The following is a 24,828-nucleotide window of genomic DNA, read 5'->3' on the forward strand; positions in this document are numbered from 1 at the left end:
CATTATATACACTACAATAATTGAATAATTAAAGCGGTGCTCAGAAAAAAAAAAGCCATACCTTGTGCTTGAACTTTTTTCTACAATTGGAGAAAGTTAGAGGCTTTAAGGACCTATACATTTTAATTAAAAAAACAAACAAACAAACAACCACAGCACGGATCTGATTAATCTATCGGTTATCTGGTCAAAACAAATCAGAAAGATGAACGATGGAAGATGATGGCAAAGCGAACACAACTTAGCTTTACCAACTTGCAGTCATGATCCGTCAATCATTGTAATTGATCATTTGCGTACGATACAAAAGAAAAGTTTGTCTTCTAGACGTTTCTACACTTGTCTACGTGTTACGCGCTAATCAACGACATGGCGTTACACAGCGTATAACACGTGCGCTTTTACGGAAAGTTGCGTTGTTTTACTGTTTTATGGCCTATGAGGCTTCCCGTACAACCACGGGACACGCCTCCAGCCCTCTGATTGGCTGCAGGGTGGCACGCGGTTTTCAATCAGGATGTCACAAACCACAGTAACTGATGACATTGTAGGAAGTGTGAATATTCATCCATTACTTATAAATATATATATGTGTATGTGTATATAATTTACTGTTCAATGACGATAATACAGATGATACAGTTTCGATTCAAGGATGTTATTGGCTCCTCTGCAGCCGTTGCTATACTTTAAGCCCCTTCCTTCCTTCAGAAGACATGGCATATACTAGACATATACTAGTCGCTCCCGCTGAGGTTGTGGCCAGGGAGGGGTGATGGTTCCTCCAAAACCGTCCCGCGTTGCTGTCGAACTGCTCTGCGTCCTATGGCTTCCCTGGCTGGCGTTGGCCAACCAGCCGCCGAACATAGTCTTCATCCTGGCGGATGACTTCGGCTGGCACGATGTGGGCTACCACGGCTCCGAGATCAGGACCCCCAACCTGGACAAGCTGTCGTCCGCCGGCGTGCGCCTGGAGAACTACTACACCCAGCCCCTGTGCACCCCCTCCAGGAACCAGCTCCTGACTGGAAGGTACCAGGTAGGACCAGGACCCCCCCCCCCCCCCCCCCCCAGCTCCAGGGAAAGATGGCATAACATAACACAACACAACACAACACAACACAACATAACATAACATGCTGACATAAAATATTACATAACATGATATGATGTGATATGTTATGGCATGAGATAACATTATATGACCTTATGTCATGACATGACATCAACACACAATTTATGCAGTAATTGGATTCCAGAGATAGGATGGATGGATGGATGGATGGGTGGATGGTAACAACAATTATAAGCAATCACATAATACAAGGAGCATGTATTTATTGTGTATGTGTTTTGACATATATACCTCTACAATTGAAGTCGGTTGCTGTAAACCACTTACCTGAGTTGATCTATTTTTAGGTCTATACAATACATTATTATTGGGAAGGCAGTTTTCTGTTGATTTTACAAAATGCCATACAATACTTCTGTGACCAAAAATGCATTAATAATCGTGATAATTAATCGCGCTCACAATATTGACTAAAAAAGTTGTGATTATCATATCAGCCATAATCATGCAGCCCTACTTCACAATGAAAACCGCCGTTAGTTGCGGCGTAGCAAATCCACCCACAGCCACAAGTACCAACCGATCAAAGAATAACACTGTAACCAGGCCAGAACAAATGAACTTCTGCAGTCACAAAACACACCTGGACCGAGACCCGAAGCACACTCGTCCATTGAACTTGAACAAAGGGGCGACTATCCTGGACCCCGCATATTGCTGCCTGCAGCTATATTCATTATTATTGTTATTATTATTATTTGTAGTAGTAGTAGTAGTAGTAGTAGTAGTAGTAGTAGCATCTATTATTATATATATATTTTTTGTATAACGATTCACATTAAAATAACATGAAATAAAATAATGCCTAAAGAAAACAGTTAAAAACATAGAGCTTCATACATTGAAAGCTATTTTTAATGATATGGGTAGGGGAGTGAGGTGGAGTCTTTTTAAACATGCAAGTTGGTGTTTTTGCCTCAAAATTCAATCCTCACAAGTTATGAATAAGGGCATGGATTTCTAACCCTGGAGCGTGCGGCTGCCGCTGACCCACCCCAGATCCACACTGGCATGCAGCACCAGATCATCTGGCCCTGCCAGCCGTACTGCGTTCCACTGGATGAGACTCTGCTGCCCCAGCTACTGCGGGAGGCCGGCTACGCCACCCACATGGTGGGGAAGTGGCACCTGGGCATGTATAAGAAAGACTGCCTGCCTACACGCCGGGGTTTCGACTCTTATTTTGGTCAGTGCCTTTTCATACAGACTTCTATTTTTCCCCTAGTATTTCCATAGTTGATTGAAAATACATGTTTTGCCATTTTTGCCCTAATTCTTTATAAATTACTTCTTGTCCTGCAAGGCTATTTGACGGGAAGCGAGGACTACTTCAGCCACACGCGCTGTAGTCCAATTTCCTCCCTGAACCTGACTCGCTGTGCCCTGGACTTGAGGGAAGGGGAGGAGGTTGCCACCAAACACAAAGGAGCCTACTCCACTGAGCTGTTTACCCACAGAGCCGTCAGCATCATCGCCAAACAAAACCCCAGCCAGGTGACTCGCATAGAAGTTCATGTTTCATCAGAACCAGAGCGTTACCTACACACACTCTAGTTCTCAGCGACTCTCGGTTTCATTCAGAGCAGAAGAAAAAGATGGATCTTTAATAAGTGTGTTTTCTGTGAGGCAGCATGTCCAAAGAAATAGATGAATAAATACATATTGGAATATCAGAATATTTACAGTGTGTGAAAGAACAAATGCACAGGTATGTGACGGGGACCTTGGAAACCCTAACCCTAACCCTAACCCTAACCCTAACTAAATAATTGATCAATTATTTAGTTGCCAGATGAGGAGATGTAAAATGTAAAATATATTTTACATGTCATTGTTTTCTCTCCATCAAATGAAGTAACGATATATTTCCTCACCTACCAGTATTCATATAAACCAATAATCTTTTATCCAGTGTTGATGTTAAAATGCTAATCTGAACATCAGCCGTTTTTCTTGATGACACATCATCCTAGCGGAATTTATGTGACATACTGAAAATGAAAAAAAACAACAATAAGGCCAATTTGGACACTAAATGCGAAGCATTTTTTTAGCCATCTCTGCATAGCAGGATTATCTGTTAGTTACATGGTATTTACATATATACAAATATTAGGAATATGTTTAAACTGCTCTTTTTTCAGCTTCCATAGCCTACAGGATCTTGGCACACTGAAACCTCTCTTTGCGTAAACGAATGTTACTAAACTCTATTTATTTAGAGGAACTAGGAAACGGCCGATTTGGTACTTGATCTTTTTGTTGTTGTTTTTTTGACACAGCATTCAGGATCTGCAGATTATTTTCCATCAAAACAGGTCCTTTATGTTGAAATAGTACTTTATTAATCTCAAAACTAACACACTAAATTCACATATAAATTCAGTATTCAATATTCAATATATTCAATATATATTCAAAAATAAAGATAAATAATAAACAGCTCAATAAAATAAAACAAGTATAAAATAATTAGTAAACAGCTCAAGAATAGACTGTTATTTTCAACAAAATTAAAAATAGAATAAAATATAAGATAGGCAATATGCAAAGGGGGCATATGGGGAAAAGAAGATCAAATACAATGATCTTATTGTAGAGAGGAGAGACTTTCCCAGACACATTTATGAGAATGCAATTTTTTGTAATTTGTTTTCTCCTATTTCTGACCAACTTTTAAATACAGTGGCAGTGTAGTAATACTAGTAGTAATAATAATAATGAATAATAATAATAACCTTTATTTCTGTGCCACCTTTCATACACAACATGCAACTCAAATCGTTTTTTCATTAATTGAAGGCCATTAAATAGTGACAATAAAAGCAAAGCAAACAAGCAGAATTCATTTGATAAAAAAAGGTAAATATTATACACATTTTCGGTTTTGGGTCATCAATTTAGACCATTAAGGATCACGATTGTTCCTCAGCAATTATTATGATTATTATTATTATTATTATTATTATTATTGTTACTATTATTTTTCACTTTAATGCTACTTCCAATGCAACATAGTCCAACAACAGCATTAAAACAGCGCTTCTGGAACCCTTAGACATACTTGTACAGGATTTCCTTTGGTTAGTGGGCAACATTTGCCATTTTCTCTCCTCCCCCAGCCCTTCTTCCTCTACGTGGCCCTCCAGGCCGTCCATTCGCCCCTGCAGGTGCCCGAGCACTACGTCGCCCCGTACTCTTTCATCAAAGACCCCCGCCGCCGGACCTACGCGGGCATGGTGTCCGCCATGGACGAGGCCGTGGGCAATGTCACCCTGGCTCTGCGGGACAGAGGCCTCTGGAACAACACAGTGGTGTTCTTCTCCACAGGTATCTGCTCATTTATATATCAGGGTGCCTCCCGGGTCCTGGAGGTGCTTGAAGTGCTTTAATTCCAGTCCTCCAGAATTTTCAACAATACCTTGAAAATCGCCCCCTTTGTACCAAAGTGCTTGAAAAGTGATATAATATTCCCCCTGCTTTTGTTATTTAAATTGTAATGTAATGAAAAACGTTTTTCAGAATCGTTTTTACAGCATAGATTATGCCAGAGAGATGTAAATTTAATCCAGCATGGTTGGAAATAGAGATTGATATATGAAATATAGATATAATAGATTTACTAATATAAATAATAGACAGTGAGACTTAAGATTATATCACTTTATGTCCTTGAAAATGGAAAAAATAGGGCTTAAAAACATGGTTGAAAGTCCTTGAATATCATTTTGTAATACCACAATACACTACTGTACTTTATGTATATTTAATTTGGGTTGTCAATACTCTCTGAATATTTAATTTGGGTTGTCAATTTAGACAATGAAGGATCACGATCGTTCCTTACCAAATGACCTCTCTCAAATAAGTGGTCTTGAATTCACTTCATTTGATCGATTTGATCGATTTTTTTTATTTAAATGAATTTGAAGACAGATAACATATATTGGGAACATATTTATAAGTGTAATATTGCCAGCAGCAGGACAAGAAATATATATATATTTTTTTAAGAATTAAAAGAAAATAAATCAGTATGAGGCTTTTGTCTCGACTAGTATAATCCAAAAGTCAAGCTTTTTTCACACCCCTGAGAACAAATGTCAACATTTGTATCAATAGAAAAAAGGAAATAGACAAAATACAAATTCGACACACTTTGGGCGTTACCCAAAATTCCCACTAGAGTTCAGCCTTTCCTTTCCTTTTGTCCCGTGTCAAGTTATTCTCAAATTAAGTTGAAAACAGCACTTTGAAGGTCCCTGCAGCAGTGGTGGCACTTTACTCAAAAATGTATTTTGCAAACAATTCCGAAAAAAGGTAATTAGTGTTATTTGAACTGATCAATCTGCTGCTAAAACGTGGTTGAGAGATGCTTGTGTTTGGGTCAGCGCCCTCTCGCGTTTCTTGACTTAAAAAAAGATATATGTACTTTTTCTGTCTCTAGTTTATCGATTTCAAAGTTCACTCTTAGAAGCAAAGTACAAATCTTTTGTTTGAGTAGCATGACTTGGATGTACATAAAATTCAACCACTTACGCAAAAAAGGAAAGCACGCAGCCTTTCCTTCTTTTTATCTAAACCCTTGATAAGGTTTGGTGCAGGAGCCAGCTGGCGCGTTTACACTCACCACATCGGGGGCTTTTAATGGTTTGCATCTGAAGTAGGTGAAGGCCTTTGAACACGGAGGAAAATGAAGTTATTTTAGGGATTTGGGTTTTAAGGGGTAGTTAGACGGCAGGAACAATGCTGTGAGTAATGTTTTTGTTTTGTGCCTGTGGTGGGCTGCTGGTAGGTGGGCTGTTTCATTGTTCTTCCTGCGACTGGGCCGGCTAGAGGCCTGGCTGGAAGCCCGCTCGGCAACTAGAAGGCCACCATGTGCCGAGCAGACGCGCACTCTGCTGACAAGGTTTCGAGATGGTGAAACCCAATGACAACGTCTCCATTCGATTTGCGAAAATACAGATCAACAAAAAGTCGATAGACTGGATAAAGTGTTTGGACTGGTTCACTTTACAGACTTCTTCTAACATCGTCGTCTTCAAAACGAACGTCAAAGAACTCGGCCATGGTGACGGAACAATCTTTATTCATCTTTAAAATCCGCATCATGCGGATGTGCATTTGATGTGATGACATCTTATGTCAGGGAAAATGGGAGAGCTTGTTTTTGTTTTTTTGTTTTGTTTTTTTTCCAGAACAACGCGAGTAGTTTGCTCAGTTGGAAATGTATAGTTTTCCGCGAATGAGAGTTTAAAACTTCCTTTATATAGTGTAAGCAAAGTGTGGAAAAAAAATAATAAAGTAAAAACAATATAAAATATATATTGATTGATGGTGGATATATCCAATGTCATCGTTAATAACGTCACTAGTTTATATAAATTACTTATTTACTGAGTCCGATTCCAATAAAAATTAGTTGACTGATGTAACGTCCGGTCGTAGTGTTGGACCACAACGCAAATTCTGCACAGTGCATTGCATTGCATCACAGCTTTTCGTGTGCAGAATCCCACTCTCCATAGGAATGAATGGACTTTGGTTTGTTCTCGTCGTTTGTCGTACTCGGTGTGATTCCAGCTTAATTGTATTTTTCTGTGTTTGGCAGATAACGGCGGTCAGACCCTGGAAGGGGGCAGTAACTGGCCTCTGAGGGGGAGGAAGTGGTCACTGTGGGAGGGTGGGGTCAGGGCTGTGGGCTTCGTCGCCAGCCCCCTACTGGAGAGACCCGGAACTGTCAGCCGCGCACTCATCCACATCTCTGATTGGCTGCCGACGCTGGTCGGCCTGGCAAGGGGGGCGACCCGTGGCACAAAGCCGCTAGATGGCTTCAACGTATGGAATACCATCAGGTGAGAATTAATATTAGCACTACCATAAAAGCAGTATTTATATTTTACAAATGAGTTAAAACCCAAAACTTAATTTTTATTTTAGCGCTAATGGGACTTGTAACAGCTTCTTTCACCCGTTCTGGCCTTGAAAGCTTGGAATTCAGATTGACCCAGGGCCTCTATTTACGCTGTGAATGCGACCGGCTCTTAAGTCTTGACAGCCGGGCCTCTATTTCTACCCCCTCTCCTTCTCGTCATTACCTCGTGGACTCTCTTCTCCCTTCTCTCTCTCTCTCTCTCTCTCGCTCTCTCTCTCCCTCCCTCCCTCTCTCGCTCGCTCTCTTCTCCCTGACCGAGCTGTCTTCCTCTCCTAGGAGCCCCAGCTCTTCAATAAGCCCTTTGTTACTGAGGCAATGGGAGCCCCCAAGAAAAGGAAATTCCATCAGTCATTCTCACACAAATTTGTATTCCTTCCATCGCTCCTACCCCGCCACCCCCCACCCTTCTCTCACACTCCCTTATTATCCATCCATCATTTCCCTGTTCCATTCTCTGAGAACTACATTGGCTTAGTGGTTAATAAACGTCTTAGTCTGATACAAATCTTGTAACAATAAAGCGTTGTATTGTACAACAGTATTCTACCATTTGAGGGCCAGTCGAAGGCCAAGGGCCACTTTTGTTCTAATGATCAAGACTTGAACCAGGAAAAAAATGACTGTTTGTATCACCCAGTATAGTACAGTAGCTAGATCGAATTCAAACCTGAAGTATTCTAAGATGTGTCAACGTGTCTGAATCGTGCTTGAGACATCATATGCTTCAACAGTCACCTCGCTCTTTATCCTTAACATTAGCAGGCCTATGGCTCGTCTCGCGGACTTTTATCAAATCCCGTCTAAATGCCACTTCCGTATTTGTAAACTAAATTTGGACGCGGTGATATAGGGACTGGAAGAAAAAAAGAAGGAAAAAAAAGGCTCGGCCCGGACCACAAACTACCACTGGCGGGCTCCTCCACTTCCTTGCCATTGGCTCAAACCCGTCAGCTGACTGCTCACTCGGAACAACACGTTTTTATGAACGGACGAGTCGTGGCGTGACCCGCGGCTCAAGTGGCCGCGTTTTCTTTTTTAAATTGCCACGACCGCTCGAACTACGAAATTAAAAATGAACAAAAACCCGACAAAACAAAACGAGGGCCCCGGCACGGCGGCCAGGCAGAGGAGACGAAGCTATTCTAGCGGCGCTATCAGACGCTGCGGCGACAGACTGCGGTCCAGGCGCATGAACGACAGGGAGCCAGTTTAGATTTACAGATTCCACTCCCTACGATGTGTGTGTGTGTGTGTGTGTGTGTGTGTGTGTGTGTGTGTGTGTGTGTGTGTGTGTGTGTGTGTGTGTGTGTGTGTGTGTGTGTGTGTGTGTGTGTGTGTGTAATTGTGTTCAGACGTGCACGTGTTCACAAGTCACAAGTGCAGCACTTGTTTTTTGTTGTTGTCTCTGCAGCAAAGGTTTGGCCTCGCCCAGATTGGAGCTGCTGCACAACATCGATCCTCTGTACGTTGACATCGCTCCATGTGAGTAGATGCTTAGATGTGGAGATAGTGCGGAAAATTACCTGGAAACATTGTGTGTGAATGTTACAATTATTTAGTGCCTTGCAATTAGCTTATAGAGCTTATTGTGCATAATCACCAGGTGTCATGACATGTCACTGCATATATGTATGACCGTATGTATATGCATGTGACAAATAACCTCTTGAACTTGAACAATAAGCATAAATATTATGTATTTAATGTCCATCTTTTAGAACATGGAGAAGTTCAGACAGAATTTCTCTACCAACTTCACTTTAAGAAATTCAAGAAATTATAAGAAAATGATGTAGTAATGCAACGACAAGTCAACAACATCTGAAAAACCTGGGTGTGTGTGCTACTACAGTAAATGACTTATCGATGGATTGTAATGCAGATAATACTCTATTTAGTTCGTATCTGATCTACTGTACCGATGAAAAACAATGTCCATTTTGTGTTCACGAGCGATGAACGTGTTTTTACGCTTCCTCCGTGGCGGTGTCGTGTGTTTTCTATTTTATCTCCTCTAAATTTTTTATACTTCTGTTTTTCTTTTGACACCTGCATACTATGATATGATAACATACGATGGCACTTCTCTTACCACCCCTCAGGGATTTTCAGGAATGACTGCAGCAAAAGGAACACAGTTGAATAGGGATCATTAGATAGATAGGTAATAGATATTTGTGGAAGTGCATAACATATGATATGGCGTCTACGAATGTACGTTAAACATGGGGGAAAAATCAAGTTTATGCTGCATCGGCAACTTACTCTAAGCACATGCAATTAGCTGTGAAACGTGAAATAATAGGAGAGTAAGTTTAGCAAAATAACTAATAATAAGGTTGTTGTTATCACTATGAGGTCTCGTTCTATATTATCAGCGCCATTTAATATCAGTCGAACCAAAGTGCTTCAATCTCAGGGAGCGTTATAGGTGTCTGCTTGGTCCTAGCCGTGCTCTATGCCATACAGGTACAGTGCTTACTGTGGATCTGCTGAACTTCTCCATCTGAAACGTGTGTAATATAGTCTGGAATACTACTAAATCACTACGTTCCATGTGGAAAGAAAAACAACCCCCAACAAAAAGTCTGCATTTAAATCTGCCATCATGAGATATTTAATGATGAAATGACAATAATCTTCATATACTATGTTGAACTGACACCAGTGCCTTGCATGTTTTCACCTAAATATGTCCTCATTCTTGGTCACCATAGAGACCACTAGTTCCCTTTAGCGCATTCATGGCTTGGTCCATCCATAGATTCACGGCTCATATTAGACTTTAGTTCCCTTTCTCCCATTAGCCCTGTCTCTTTTGAAAACTCGCTCTCTCCTCTCCGCCATTCCACATGCATCCTTGGGTTTTGCATACCTCTTTTTTTTCTATCTTTTATAGGCGCTCAAAAGGGAACCCGTCCCTTTCACACGCTCTTCTATTCAGATGGCTTTTGTGATTTTTCTCTCTCCACGGAAGAAGTGGAATTCCATCTACGTTGTCGACGGGAGGGTTCTTGAAACTTCTCGCCAACTTCTTGGGAACTCGTCGAGACCAGGGCCTACGTCTTCCATCCCGTAACATTTCTCTCCAATTTCCCCCCACCATTTCCACTGCCTTGTCATATGTTCTGGATGGGCTCCCAATTGTCTACTTTCAGTGAGAGGAACCCTGCTTTGTCCAAGCTGTTTTGAGCACGCGTTCAGGCATTACCATGAATTGTGCGTCGGTAGAAAAGGTTAATTTAGCTGCTTTTCTACAAGAACTGCACAAAAATCACTCAAATCAACCCTTGAAAAGGTGACTAAATGTCATCTTATAAAGGTCTTGTATAAGATATGAAAGTGATTTTCCAGGTAGCCAGTTTGTGAAGCGACGGTTGAGCTCCCGCAACCACAAGGTCAAGCACGTCGGACGAATTTCTGACCTAATTTCTTTGCTTTGTTTTCCCCGTTTGTTGGGACCTCTAGCGCCTGCGGTTCTTTTTCATGGACTTGGCTGAAAAGACAGATCTCTCTCATTGATATATTTATTCAAGCACCTTAAACTTGACTGGTGGACTGTTCCACGGTTCCGAGGTATGCGGCCACGTTCGCTGCCAGGCCCCCGCTCAGTGTTTAGCGTATCCAGTGGCCATCCACGATCCCACTTAATCAGCAATTCTCAGTTTTCTTTCAAACCGATGGCTGCCCTCCATTATCAGCTTCCCCACTCCCCTCCCACCCCCCACTCCCGCATTGTTTTCCCCCAGGTCCTGGAAGGAATCACCAGTTGACTTTGGCTAAGGCGGTCAGCGGGGACTCTCGGTCCAACTCGGGCTTCAATGTGTCCATTCATGCAGCCATTCGATTCTCCAACTGGAAGCTGCTGACCGGCTACCCAGGTCAGTATCCCCTGTCCTTCATAATGACATGTTTAGTCTGAGGGCGAGGTGCCGCGGAGGTGTCTGGTGGAATGTCAAGTTGCTAACAACCACCACACCATACCACAGGGTTTTTCCACCTCTGTGTTTCACATTCCTCTTAAAAATAATATAAAATAATGGAAATTAGCTTTTTGTGTTGCAAGAACAAAATTGCAAGGCTGCGCTAATACATCAAAATCATCAGTCCAGGCCAGAATAGCAGCTCCCGTGTTCATCAGAGCAGGTTTCACTCCGAAAGTGAGGACTATTCATAGGGATGAAAGGTTTGACTCTTTTTTGAGATTCAGTTCTTGGCGAGTCACTCAATGAAAAGAGTCATTAGATTTTCTGGCGCCTTGTTCATTTGATTTTTTTGAATGATCGTTTCATTTGAGTCAGTTGGTGTAAGGCGCGGTGAGCGAGGGAGGACTTCCAGCTGAACAATGAACAAGAGTCGATTATTTTAGTGAATTGAAGATTCGCCCCCCTCGCCCATTGACTCCCGAATCCAGAGTGATTTCAAAGAGTTGTTTGGTACAATGAGTAGGCCGTAATGATAAGCACAGTTCTATGTGTTTGTGATTTTTAACAGGGTATTAGTGTGCTGTGGCAGAAAAAAGGTGGAGAAGCTGTCCTATCATAACCTTCTACCTCTTCCCATCGAGATGTGTCTCTCTCCGTCTCCACAAAGGTTGTGATGTCTGGTTCCCTCGGCCTGGCCACAACGCTTCAGGGTCCGACGCTTCACATTCACATTCTGAGCCGCTGAAGCCCATCATGCTGTTCGACGTGGACAAGGATCCCGAGGAGAGGAACGAGGTGTCGGACCTCTTTCCCGCCGAGGTGGCCTTTCTTCTCAGCCGCCTCAACCACCACCAGCGTGGTGCTATGCCGATCACCTTCCCCGATGACGACCCCCGGTGTGACCCGGGCCCCGACGGAGCCTGGGGACCCTGGGCTTGAGACGGCGACGACAAGGATGATCAAGGATGATAATGACGGTGACATTACACCAGCTGCTGATGTCAACTCTGGATATTTTCCACGATTGGGAGCAAATCAGATGTTTTTTGTACTAACTTAACAAAGAGATTCCATAGAGATTGAAAGCAGTGCGTCTGTAAAATGAATGTAATCAAATTCTGAAATAAACCAGAATATTAGTGAATTTATTATTCATTGTGCTTATTTTGCATGTTTATATTTTTATAATCAAAGTAGGATATAGGCAGCTCCTGTTGAAAATGTTGTCTACGTCCATCCCCATTCTCTGATTTCACGATTATTAATATAGACTCTTACCGAATAAGACTTTCTAAGGTATAGCTTCTACTAACATAGATTTATTGAATGAAAATCTAGCAACATAGAGGTAACCCTAACCCTAAAAAGGGCCAAATTCAGAGAACAGTATTGGCTTTGTTCATCTCTCTTCTGAAGTAGGTGCTAAAGTCTTTGTGGTTCTCTTTTTATTGGAAATGTGAGGAATTTTCCTGCTCATCACGTTAGGTATTCTTTATGTCATGACATTAAATAACACTGCGATGTCAACCACCCAGACAATGATGTTCTATTATCTGCTTGTCTGTCTGTTGGACTTGCATGTAGCTGCGATTAGGCTCCACTCAGCTTAGAAGTAATTTAAAAGGGGGGATGATGTACTTATAAGCCTATTATAATCTGTTATAAGTATTACACCAGTATAATTTATACAAGCATAGGGTGTTTCATAGAAAATAATTATATTCGAATTTAAGCAATTGTATTCGCCTCATATATTCTATTAGGTATTGTATATGACCAAACATTTCGGTTTTTTTTGTGGGGGGGTCAACTCTATTTTTTATTATATTTTTTTTATACTTTTTGCGTCTTATAGTTCTATCTATCTATCTATCTATCTATCCATCTATCTATCTATCCCAACATTATTCTATGATCTACATTGTTTTATAATATTGCAGACCTAAAGTCTAGGGCTGAAGAAATTCATTCTCCCAATGGATAATAATGCCTCTGTGACTTTTGGTTGTAGCCATTTGACCTCCCTCCGCCAGCAGCCAGCGGACAACCACAGGAAATGCCCCCCTGCCGAGACTGGACGGCCCAGTTCCTAATGTGGGCTCCGACCTTTGGCCCTCTGTGTCAATTGACTGACAGTCGAGTAAAGCAAACAACAGTGTTCGTTACCAGCGAGCCGGAGACCGCTCACTGTTAGAAAGTAACTTGGGTCCGAAAGAAAGTGTTTTTTTGGGCACCCATCAATGCTGCAGGTAATTTTCCTTCATAGTTGTTCATTTTATAGTGCCCCCTTTCTTTTTCTCACAGTGTGAATGTAAACCAGGAAGGAGTACATGTTGCTCTCCTTAACAGGAAAAAGTGAATGTAGGAAAGAGACCACAGTCTAGATGCCTGGAATATCCACCTCTACAATCCTCTCTAAAATGTATTTCCCTAGGTGTGTCTGCTCACACATTTTGCAGTTGTATATGGCCGTTAAATTTGTCTCTTTATAAAGTCATTAAGAAATCCTAATGTTTTTTCTCGTTGTTATCATAGAGTAGCGTTATTTGGTACAATTGAGTTCAAAATATAAGGACAAGCTTAAAATAGGATTAGTCCTCTCCGTAGGGAAATTCAGGTGTTACTGCAGCAAAAAAAAAGTAAATAAACAAACAAATAAATAGATAAAATAAAATAAAATAAATAAATTCACCAGTGAAAGCCAAGTAGTGGGATAAGAAGTAAGATAAAAAGTAAATAAACAATAAAAAAATAAACACACAAATAAATAAATACATATATACTCAGAAATATAAATAATTACACACATAAATAGATACAATGTATAAATAGATAGAAAGATAGACTTGTTATATAGTAGTAGTAAGACAATAAAAGGGTTTGTTTTTTAGCTGTCACTACTCGTGTAGTTATAGATTGTGCCACCATCTGAAACCTGGTTAGGACACCTAGCTTTGCACTCATTTCTTGGTGTATGGAGACACTTCAGAACCCCCCATTCTATACTCCCCTTATTATCATCACAGGAGCAAACCCCAACATGTTGTTGTGTGTGTCTCACACTTAATCCTGCATTCAGACGTAAGTCAGACTACATGACTCCAGACTCTGTGAAGCCTCCTAAAGGCGTGACAAACCCCACTCCCCGCCCCCAAAAAAGAAAATGTGTTTTTCCAGCTGTTGACCAGGATAAATCTGATGTCCCTCCAAGATACAGCATGGCGAGGACATATTTCTTGCATGCCACCCTCCTGCTCCTTTGTGGAATGCCCACCGGGAAGAATCTCAATGCAGCCAAGGTCTGTGCTCTCTGAGGTTAGACCCGGGGTGGAATTCCAAACAAGATTGTGTCTGTCTCCGCCGCCGCTGCCCTGTCTGCACAAACACATTTCAATCACACCGTAGAGCTTATTCAAGCTTCATTTGTGAAGCGTGGCGGTCCTCCACCTTCACACTTGACACGTAAGTTAAAATGATGGCGAAGGGGCGTCATTAAGACCCACTCCAAGTCAATGTAAATGTGGGAGTTTGCTGGATGAGCGACTAAATATTTAATGGGAGGCCTATGGGGTGCTGATGACTGAAGCTATTAGACTGAGCATTCCATTCTCTAAGAGTCTAATGTTAGGACTCTCAAAAATATTCCCAAATATCCCATTTAACAACAGCATTCTGGAAAGTGCCGCAGAAGGTCTCTAGCAGAAAGTGCCTTCGTTATTTAGTACATATATTTTTTCATTTGACACATTTATTATTTATTTAACGATATATATTATATTATTATATTATTTATGTCTTATGTTATTATTACACACTTAATATTTTATAGAATATAGAATTTTATATAATTTTTTTACTTGATTTAATGTTTGATTATACATATTGAGTGATTGGGAGATTATTATTTAGGAATCCAAATAATAATAATAATTATTCAATAATTTATTTAGTAATATAACATATGTTCTTCTGTTGCTGACCCAACTGATTTTTTTCAGTTGAAAATGGGACAAAGTATTTACACGGAACCAACTAGACAATATCTTGACTTTCTGCTTCAAACCACTGATTGTAAAAAAATACCCTCTTAACCTAGTTCCAAGAACTCCCCGGTAGTTCAGTTTCTAGCCATCCCGAACAAGGAACAACGAAGTTCCTGGCACCAGTTGCCTCCAGTTCCAGTCTCAACAGCCTTAATATAGTCCATTCACATTCATCTCCTGCCATGCAAAGCATAAATAAATTCACAAAGTTTGTTATTATTTTACAGGATTCCTGTTTTTGTGCTAAGAAGGGCCACAAATGTTTCTATTGAATTCAGCTCGAATGGAGTCTGGAGATTAGAGAGGGGCAGGTGGTGTACACACTGACACATGTTTGGGACTAAAGCTGAACAGCTCTGTGCGTTGGACCTTCAGAATGTGAGTTTAGATCAGCACGGGTACTGGGCCTGGGCTCAGCTGTTCCTCCAGCGAATAAAAATAGGACTAGAATTAGGAGTGTTACATGTAGGCCCACCTCATATGCACCCTTAAAATGTGCTTAAAGAACATTGTTGGGGTGGGAGGATTTACCAGTACATTAAATTTTATTGTACAAATAATTACTTTTGATAAAATAAAAACAACTTGACATGGATTATTTACACTCATCAAACACCATATATATATATATATATATATATATAAACACACACACCGATCAGCCACAACATTAAAACCACCACTAATAACCACTAATATTGTTTATCTCCCACCCTGTAAGTTGTGAGGTGGGGCCCCCATGGATCAGACTTGTTTTTCCAGTACATCCCACAGACGCTCCATGGGATCAGACCGTAACCCCAGCCATCCACTTGATGTGGAAGAAAATGTGATTCATCAGACCAGGCCACCTTCTTCCATTGCTCCGTGGTCCAGTTCTGACGCTCACATGCCCATTGTAGGTGCTTTTGGCGGTGGACAGGGGTCAGCATGGACACTCTGACCCATACGCAGAAAGCTGTAATTGCCCTGTGCTGAGCAATTTGTGCTACGGTAGTTCTTCTGTGGGATGGGATCAGACGGGCTACACTTTGCTCCCCACGTGCATCAATGAGCCCCTGGGTGCCCGTGACCCTGTCTTCAGGTCCCCGGTTGTCCTTCCTTGGAACACTTTTGGTAGGTACTAACCACTACATACCGGGAACACCCCATAAGACTTGTCCATTTGGAGATGCTCTGACGCAGTCGTCTTAACTCCCAGTACCTTTCGGGAAGTCCATCAACATTTGGGTTTCCCCAATGCCTTTATCAAATTCAAATGCCTTTCACTTCCTGCGCCCGCTGACCCCGCCACCAACAATAGGAAACAGCAAATAAGAGGAGTGCATGCGCGACGCAAATACATCGAACGGCAGATAAATATCAAAAAATATTGGATTTTATTGTATTTTTTACACAAAATAACCTCACGGATTCCCATTTTAACACAGCCAATGGAAATAGGCGTCGGAAACGGTGCAGCGATTGGGGGAGGGAAACCACGGCGTGACGTCACCCCCACCCCCAAAAAGAAGCGTGCTGGTCTGGCGCGGACACACGGGACGGATCCCTCACGCACGGCTTCTGGACGCGGCGAGAACGGGGGGGGGGCCAACGTCCGCACCCTGAGGGAGAAATGCGGGGCTGAAAGCGTCACCTCGCGTCGGGGGAAGAAACCACCGAGACGACTCGGAAGAGGAGCGAGCGCGAACTGGACTCGGGAAGGAAGGCTCCATCGCAGCGCGGAGCCCGGTAAGATCTCCAGCCCGACAGCCATCACTCCAGAAACACGCGTAGTAAGGGCACGCATGTGAGGTTAATCTTAGACAATAATTAATATATGAATATAATTATCATTCTAAGTATAATGATTCTCATAACAATTATAAAAACACTACAATATAAATAAAAGCAGCGGTGGCGTCTGAAGGGAAACTCGTGGCAGCGTGGAGCGCACTGCAGGGTGTGGATTACACACATGTTATAATTCTATCATAATAATAACAAAAAATAAAAATAAAATAACAGAGCAGTTTCCGTATTTCCAGCCCTATCCGCCGATTCAAATAACTTCTTCCATCACATTTGAATAACTTTTTTTTTTTAACAGAATGTTGGACAAATTGTACATTTTTTTGGAACATATTTTGAAAAACATGCATGTGTGTGTAGTGAGTGCACTGCAGAGTCATGTTTTGTTCTTATTTTATTCATATTGGACGTGGGTGAATTGGTGTTAAAAGTTTGTGCAATCAAGGGTGGGCACGACAGTAGCTGACAATGACCGAAAAGTCCAGTCATCCAGCCTAATAAGACTGGTATTCCTTGCAAACACTTCCCTGAACTGTATGTGTACGTCCGCATATGTCTTTCCAACCAGTCAAATGTGGAGACCAGCTCATTTTAAATGGGCATCTAACTGACTGCATGTGGTGTGATCGGCATCCCTAAGCCCTCTTTCTCGTGGAGACACGACTACAGTTTGCACGCTCTGATGTTGTTTTTCATTATAGGTGGAATGACTTAATAAAGGCACATGCTGGGTGGCGGGGTCCCCCTGGTTTGACTGTATTTGGGCGAAGTCAAGCCAAGCGTCCGTGGTCCCTGGGGGACCCGTGCTTGCTCCCTTTAAGAGATTGAAGTAAGCCAGACTTCATTCATTATGAGCTTCGGGGGGAAGGCTACTCCCCTCAGCTTTGGCCACAAAAAAGCCGCCCCCCCCTCCCACAAAAAAACCCATGGGGTTTTCCTTTTTTGGCAGGCTGAGACAGCTACAGTCGCTTCGGAAAAGTTTCTCTTCCCTTTCGGCCTAAATAGAAACGGTAAATTATCAAAGAGTGGAAAGAATATTACCCAGCCCAGTGCAGATGATGCCGGTGCCATTTTTTTTTTTTCTTTTCTTTTTAGTGTAACATTAAAATGTTTCGCTGCGAACCAATTTATTTAGACCGCATCGCCTGCCGTCCAAGCCCGGCCTTCTCTGTGTCGCTTACACGCTCTTTGATGGTATTTCTAGTCTAGCTTACTTTTAATTTGTAGTTTAGCTCCACTGTTTGTTTCTCCTGGCCTTAAGTCAGGGTTTAACATCTTCGTCTGGTCAACACAAGTAAATATGAGGTCGAGATCATGTCAATAGTAAAGTTAAACGGTAGAATTGTATTTCCAGGTGTAGGAGAACGTTGGTAGGTCCCCCCGTCCCGATGGACAAATCCAAATACACTCTTTGAGAGCAACAGGTAGCACCTTTAATTAGGGAATTCTTATTAAAGAGCCGATTGAAATCTCAGAACAGACGTAGTGGTTGATTAAAGACTATTTAACTTACTATACTGTATATGTGGATTTGATGCACATGGTCTCTACAAATGCAGTTGTAACTTTAGAAAAAGTAGTAAGTAAATAAGTAGTTCTGTGATGGAAATCGGACTTCGGCGGTAGGTAGTGTCGTTTTGCTTGAAATCACAGCCCCATCGATAGTAGTGGCGTTGCAGGAGTGTGAAATCTGTTAATTGAATTGCTGCCCCTGGGGTCAGAGGTCAGACTGTAGGGGTTTTGGGCAGACTAGCGTGAACATCTGCTATACAGTTTGGTAGGACAAGGCCCCGCCGTGGAAAACCTGATCTGACGCGGTCATTATTCGCAAACCTATGTAGTCAGATAAAGAAGTAAATGGACGCGCTTTGGGGAGTCCTGCTCTCGGGTGAAGGTAAATCTCACCTGGTTTTTAAAAATCTCAGCCCTGAAAAGGTCTTGTTTTTGCCCAAACAAGCCAAAAAAATATAAATATCGATTAAAAACAGCAGTCCCCCCCGGGAGAAGGGACCCTTGGATGGCTCCGAGGTTTGCCTGTTCTGTTTCTGGAAAGTTTGCGCAGTCTCGCAGACTTGCAGAGCAAAGTGGAAAAATCGAGGCGGCCGAGGCTCCTCGTCCGCTGATATTTCCCTTTGTCATCTGAACTTCGCTTCCCTCCATGTGCTTTTATGATGAGCTTTTCTGCATGCGTGGTTGTAAAAACCTGGATGTCTGAGGCGGTATATGCACACGTTTCAGCGGAATTGAGCCTGGGATCGTGTCGAAGGGTTGAATCCCAGTGAAACATGTTTGTTATCTATCTGTTAACACCCGCCCCCCCCCCCAGGTGAAAGTTGTTATAAACGCTGAATGAGATGCTTCAATAAGTGAAAGGCTCAATCCATTCATGACCAGCCCACACCCACAGCCAACAAGCGCCCAAAACTCCGCCATCCGTCCTCTGCACACTTCGCTTCACCTAGACGTGGAGGAGACTCTCACTTGCTCGCCCTCGCTCGTTCTCTTTGTGTCTGTATGTCTTGCCCCCCTCACTCGCTCTCTCCGCTCAATACGCCCTCCGTGCTGCACCCGTGGGGCAGTCATGCAGACTGATCAGATTAGCCGGCGTTGGAGCTAATCACCCTCCTCTCTTTCTCTTCTATTTTGTGTGACTGTGTACTTCCCTGTTCACTCTTTTCTATGGTGGGGGGGGGGGGGTTACGTCTGCCTCCAGCGCTTTCCAGTTTGCTGTTTACTGGGGGGGAAGCAGCAGGGTGGGTCCCGGCAATAACAAAGGCTTAAGCCCCCCCTGCGACACCCCACCCTGCCATTTTTCCTTTTCCATCAATAGAGGGCCGTCTGAATGGTTGTAGGGACCCCCGCCCCCTCCGGGACTGCCCCAAGGCCTCCTGGGAGTCCAGGGCAGTCCAGCAGCAGGCTCCTCAGTCCATCCTCCTCCATTATGGTCATAATGAGGGCAATGCTGTTTTTCTATTTGCTTCACTCATTAGTCATTGGAGCCCGTTTCCCAACCAGTGTTTCCTCCAAAACGCTTCCGGAATGATGACATTTTATGCTTTCTCTTGGTTGCCATAACTTCATAAATGACTTTTTTCGGTTGCTGAATGTTGATTGGTTAGTGACCCGGGACGTCGAGGACATGGCTGTGCGCCAATGCACACATGAGTTCTAGCATTTCCAAACAGAGTAGTTCTACAGTAGTCCCTTCAGTAATGAGGAGTAAAGTCAAATCCAAAGGCTGGTGAGTTACAGTAAGTGTAGATTTGAAAGAGTATTTGTGCGTCGTGTTGAATTGTCCACGGTGCTTCTATCTGCACTGACGGCCATACATGTGTATTTCTCATACATACACACTTGGAAGGAAAACATTTGAAACACACCTTAATCTTGACTTAAATAGGCTCTTAACGTATTAAAGGCTTATAAGTTAGAAATGTATCCATAGCGGTGTCATCTTGGTGTCATTTACCATATTCAGTTGTTTCTCTCCTTTTTACACTCGTATAAGTATATGTAGGATATATACAGGAGAGTAAGAGTATAAATGTGTCTTTGTCCAATTCGTTTTTCCTTTAATCGGATACATATATGTTCGGTTTCATATAATGATGTAATGATTGGAGCAACTCAATTGAAAACTTACTTCGGTCTTTCAAAACATCTTTCATTTTTAATCTCGTTTGTAGTTTCAGTCCTGTTCCCCGATTCTTCTGGTCCACGTGACCCAGGCTATATCAATTCTCTCATAGTGCTGTGATGGTAGACTGATCATGAAAGTAAATGGGCCTTAATTGTTTTCTTTATAGCTCGGGATTGAATGTTTAGACACGTCATTGCTCATCTAATGACTGCCAGAGGTGAGGGTCCCACTTGAGAGTTCTGCTTAATGGTGTGTGCAGCTGTGAATTGACTGGTCCATTGTGGCTCTCCGGGGCCGGTCTAGGTGAAGTGTTCCCCTTTAATGGATAATGTTACCGCACCTGTCAGACACAGACACACACACACACGCGCGCGCGCGCATGCACACACGCACATGCACGCACGCAGGCACACACACACACACACACACACACACACACACACACACACACACACGTAAACTACTGGGGAAAAGTTGGCCTCTTTGAAGATTCGGCTCTTTACGAGCGACTCGGTAAAAAGATTGGTTCAATTTTCAGTCAGTTTAACGAAAGTCAGAAGAGCTGGTTTGGCTCTGATTTGTGAACGGAATTTTCACATTTCATTCCGTCAACTGAGTCTCGGAGCCCGCCTCCTTTGTCGGAGCGCCTCCCGCCTCCCGAGTCGTTCATAAGATTTGTTCGCTACGAACGAATTGCTTGCGACTCGTGCATCACTGCTCCAAACTCAGTAGAGATGATTCTGAAGTCGAGTGAAGACACAGAAACAGGTGGAGAATAAAACTAGGAGATTCAAACTACAAACTACAGCATCCAAGCCAAGGGTTAATTGACTCATACGTGCTGGTTGATTTAATCTCAGATGAAAACCTGCTTTACTCTACCTTATCACTACGGCTTCCTATCCACACTAAGAATCACAAAGTTCCTACATCTAGTCATGCTCCCAACAGCCCTACCTCTTTCTGTCTGGATGGATTGATGTGTTGCTTTCCTCACGTCTAGGTTTAGCTCTTAGGAATAGAGGAGTTATTTAGTCACTGTTGATATTTAGATCCAACAGTGGTGTAGTTCGTCCATCCTCGAATCATTACAACATACTATATTTTGATTACCTGATAAGATTAGAACAATTAAAAAAATTAAAAATAAATAAAAATTCAAATTATATAATATATATGGTATAATATGATATATAATATTATATAAAATATGTAAACATCTAAATAAGGGCATCTTTATTTTTTTACAAATACTACTGAAATATCTTTTGCTAAACGATACATAAAATAAGGGCATTTTTGTTAAACACAAAGGACATAGGGTAATGCTTTGTTTCACAATTAACTGACAGAGCCCAGGGTCAGACATCTGTGATCCATCTCCCAGGGCCAGGCGTCTGGAGCTCCCTTTGTACCCCCTCTATCTTCCCCCTCCTTCTTCCTCCCCCCTTCCTCCCTGCCTCCTTCGTCCCTCCCTCATTCCGGCAGCACCACCCCTCCTCCAGAATCCAGACCTCGAACCCAGACCAGTGCTTACTTTGAGGGACCATTTATTTGTATTTTGGAGAAAACTGCCCTCGTCCCACTCGTCCCAACCCGCTCCATTAATGCACCCTTTTTTTTTAATGTTTATAGAACACGGTCACCGGCGGAGGGATTAAGTGGGAGGCGGTTAATGGTCCCCAGCTCGTATAAACACTTATCTTATATTATCTTGAGCTGGGCAGAGATTAGAGGCACTCGTTATAAGTCAAGACGCTCAGATTCCTGAGGGGAAATGACCTGCGCTGCTAGTGCCAGGGCAAGGGGACCCAACACAGAGTTATAAAGTCAAAAGACTACAAAATAAATGTATGTCTGTTTTTTAATATATATATATATATATATATATATATATATATATATATATATATATATATATATATATAGCAGAAGTCTGACTAGACATTATAAATCATAAAATATTTCAAAGTTTTTCAAATTGATTTGAAAATTTTGCATTTTTGGCACAAAATATCGACAAAAACATCAGCAATGGGTGGACTCGGTACCCGGTACTTGGTATAGGACCCAAAAGTCTGGCGTCGGTTGAGCTCTAAATGATTGGCTGTTATGGTCAGGCTTTCTCTTAAGTGATATTTTTACAGCTTTTAGCTTAGTCTTAATGGCTGGGCTTGTAGCGTGAGGTGAGAGTCAGAAAGACTTTTATATATATGTTTAAAAAAAAAAAAAATATATATATATATATATATATATATTTTTTTTTTTTTATTATTATTATTATTTTTTCCTCTTCCGGTCTCTTTGATGAGCTGCTGGCGAGGCTATCAAAGCTTCGGCTCCTAGGATGATCTGCACTAAATGCAACGCAGCTGTCCGGCTGAGGTTTATCATTTTTATTATTCCCAGCAAATACAGTACAATGTACAGCTAGGGCTGTAACGGTATGAATTTCTTCTTACTGCGGTGAAAAGCAACGTATAACCGCAGTATTGTGGATTACCGATGGGGGTGTAAGAATGTGACCACATTCCGCATGGTGCTTGTTTTGTTACATAAGGAAACAGAGTCAAATAAAATAACCTACTTCTAGAATAAAAACACGCTGTTTTGGCGATCGCGGGCACACGCCGTGGGGACAGTCGGTACTGTCAGGGAGGGAGCAATTGGGGTGCAGAGCTGCAATTATTTATACTGATATAGTTATGTTTACAATGATATATTAAGAGGGTCGACTCTCTGTTTTTCCCAGGAAGGGGGGTCAGGAGCCCCCTGCCCTTGGCTGTGCCCCATTCATAATCGCATTGAACAGCAGAATCCGATTCAAATCGGGTACAGCCCTATAAATAATTATAGTAATGGGACACACAAAATAAATCCCCCATATGTTTAATGGACTGTCCCTCCCTGTGATGAGCAGAGCAATTGAAAAGTTTTGTTTCTCCAGAAGCCCTTGAACATAGCATGGAAGACAGTCAATTATGATAACTAAACAATGATTATTGGGGTCTTCGCCCACATGTGGGCGAAGACCCTATTGGTATTGTGTTTACATATCATATCACTCCTATAACTTTCACCAGTAAAAAAAATGAAATACAAAAAGATATATTGATATACTGTATATTATTTGGGGTGATGACGGTAATGAGCTCAGTACCGCGGTGACATCACAAAACCGCTGTATTGCGGTGATACGGTTATCCTCACAGTCTGATGTACAGCTGTACAGTATTTTTACTTTTATATGCTTTTAGATTTTTATTTGACCGGATCCTCCTGGGATACGTTCCATAAACCATCCTCTTTCAGCCAGTGGAAGCTTCTATGACCCCCTTGGCCTTGTGCTGTTCGCATCTTTGTGACCAGTACTCAAGTAATATGTTAGTTTTACAAACTTAAAGTGATAAAACTGTTTCCTTTGGATCATTGTGACAATGACATGAACAGGAAACTCATATATACTAAAAAAAAAAAACAGTTCAATGACCAGTCGGCAGTGGTATTTCCCACTTTGACTCAGTGTAAAATAGTGTCTTATATAACACAGGGTCACGATGTGCATTGTCTCCATAAAAGTAGAAACAGATGTTGACAGCGGTAACAATCTGCTCCGAAGTTTCCATCTCATACCTGACCTTTTTAGATCGCAAGGTCTTTTTTTTTTTTCTTCGCCGGCCGTGAGTCAACAACCTGCGTGTCGCCAGCAACACAAACAATCTGATTTCTGAGTCGGTGTTGATGGCAAAACACCTGTTTTGACTCAGCAGGGTTCTCCTGAGGAGTGTCCTTCTTCATATGAGAGCTTCCTGGTTTCACATGCCTCTCCTCACTGTCGAGAGAGAGAGAGAGAGAGAGAGAGAGAGAGAGAGAGAGAGAGAGAGAGAGAGAGAGAGAGAGAGAGAGAGAGAGAGAGAGAGAGAGAGAGAGAGAGAGAGAGAGAGAGAGAGAGAGAGACTGCAGAATGAATGTGAAACAGATGGAACCTACAATGGAACATAAGGCATGTAATTCGTGATGTGCATAATGCATTATTTATTATGAATTATTATCATAATTATTTATTGTTTTTCATCTGTTCATATGTTTTTTACTTTAATTACATTTTTTATGATTTTATTGTATACATTATTTTTATAATAATAATAATAATAATAACAATTATAATAATGATAATAATACCAATAATAATACAAATAATAATCATCATTATTATTACTGATAATAATAATTATAGTTATTAGCATTTATAATAATTTTATAATGAAATAATAATAAGTTATAATAATTATAGGAAGAAGAAGAAGAATCTTTAATCGTCACACGACACACCACACTACAACACATGCATAGACACA

The 24,828-nt window shown here is 41.8% G+C and overlaps 2 protein-coding genes across 3 annotated transcripts in view; both read left to right on the forward strand.

Annotated features, from left to right (window-relative positions):
* The first annotated feature begins 544 nt into the window (after positions 1–544).
* arsb (arylsulfatase B) lies at positions 545–12,088 on the forward strand. Of its 2 annotated transcripts, none has more exons than XM_080017425.1 (8): positions 545–1,039; positions 2,135–2,321; positions 2,439–2,629; positions 4,258–4,465; positions 6,747–6,990; positions 8,482–8,552; positions 10,820–10,951; positions 11,664–12,088. In XM_080017425.1, the coding sequence occupies exons 1-8, from the start codon at positions 776–778 to the stop codon at positions 11,933–11,935; spliced, it is 1,569 nt and encodes a 522-aa protein (XP_079873551.1). In that variant the 5' UTR covers positions 545–775; the 3' UTR covers positions 11,936–12,088. The 2 variants fall into 2 exon arrangements, with proteins under 2 accessions (XP_079873551.1, XP_079873552.1); XM_080017426.1 differs by lacking the exon at positions 11,664–12,088 and adding an exon at positions 11,565–11,655.
* Positions 12,089–16,588: 4,500 nt separating this feature from the next.
* lhfpl2a (LHFPL tetraspan subfamily member 2a) overlaps positions 16,589–24,828 on the forward strand; it is a 31,406-nt gene continuing 23,166 nt past the window's right edge. The window contains exon 1 of the mRNA XM_080018287.1: positions 16,589–16,770. The gene's annotated coding sequence lies outside the window, so the exon portion shown is untranslated. The remainder of the gene's footprint in view (positions 16,771–24,828) is intronic.

This window comes from Zeus faber (genome assembly GCF_960531495.2).
Source record: "Zeus faber genome assembly, chromosome: 17".
Lineage (NCBI taxonomy): Eukaryota > Metazoa > Chordata > Actinopteri > Zeiformes > Zeidae > Zeus > Zeus faber.

Bases quoted from the DNA above. Each gene is read 5' to 3' on its own strand.
- arsb (XM_080017425.1), top strand. From the start codon at position 776: ATGGTTCCTCCAAAACCGTCCCGCGTTGCTGTCGAACTGCTCTGCGTC. The intron at 1,040-2,134 runs GTAGGACCAGGA...GACCCACCCCAG, and splicing joins TCCTGACTGGAAGGTACCAG to ATCCACACTGGCATGCAGCA. The intron at 4,466-6,746 runs GTATCTGCTCAT...TGTGTTTGGCAG, and splicing joins AGTGGTGTTCTTCTCCACAG to ATAACGGCGGTCAGACCCTG.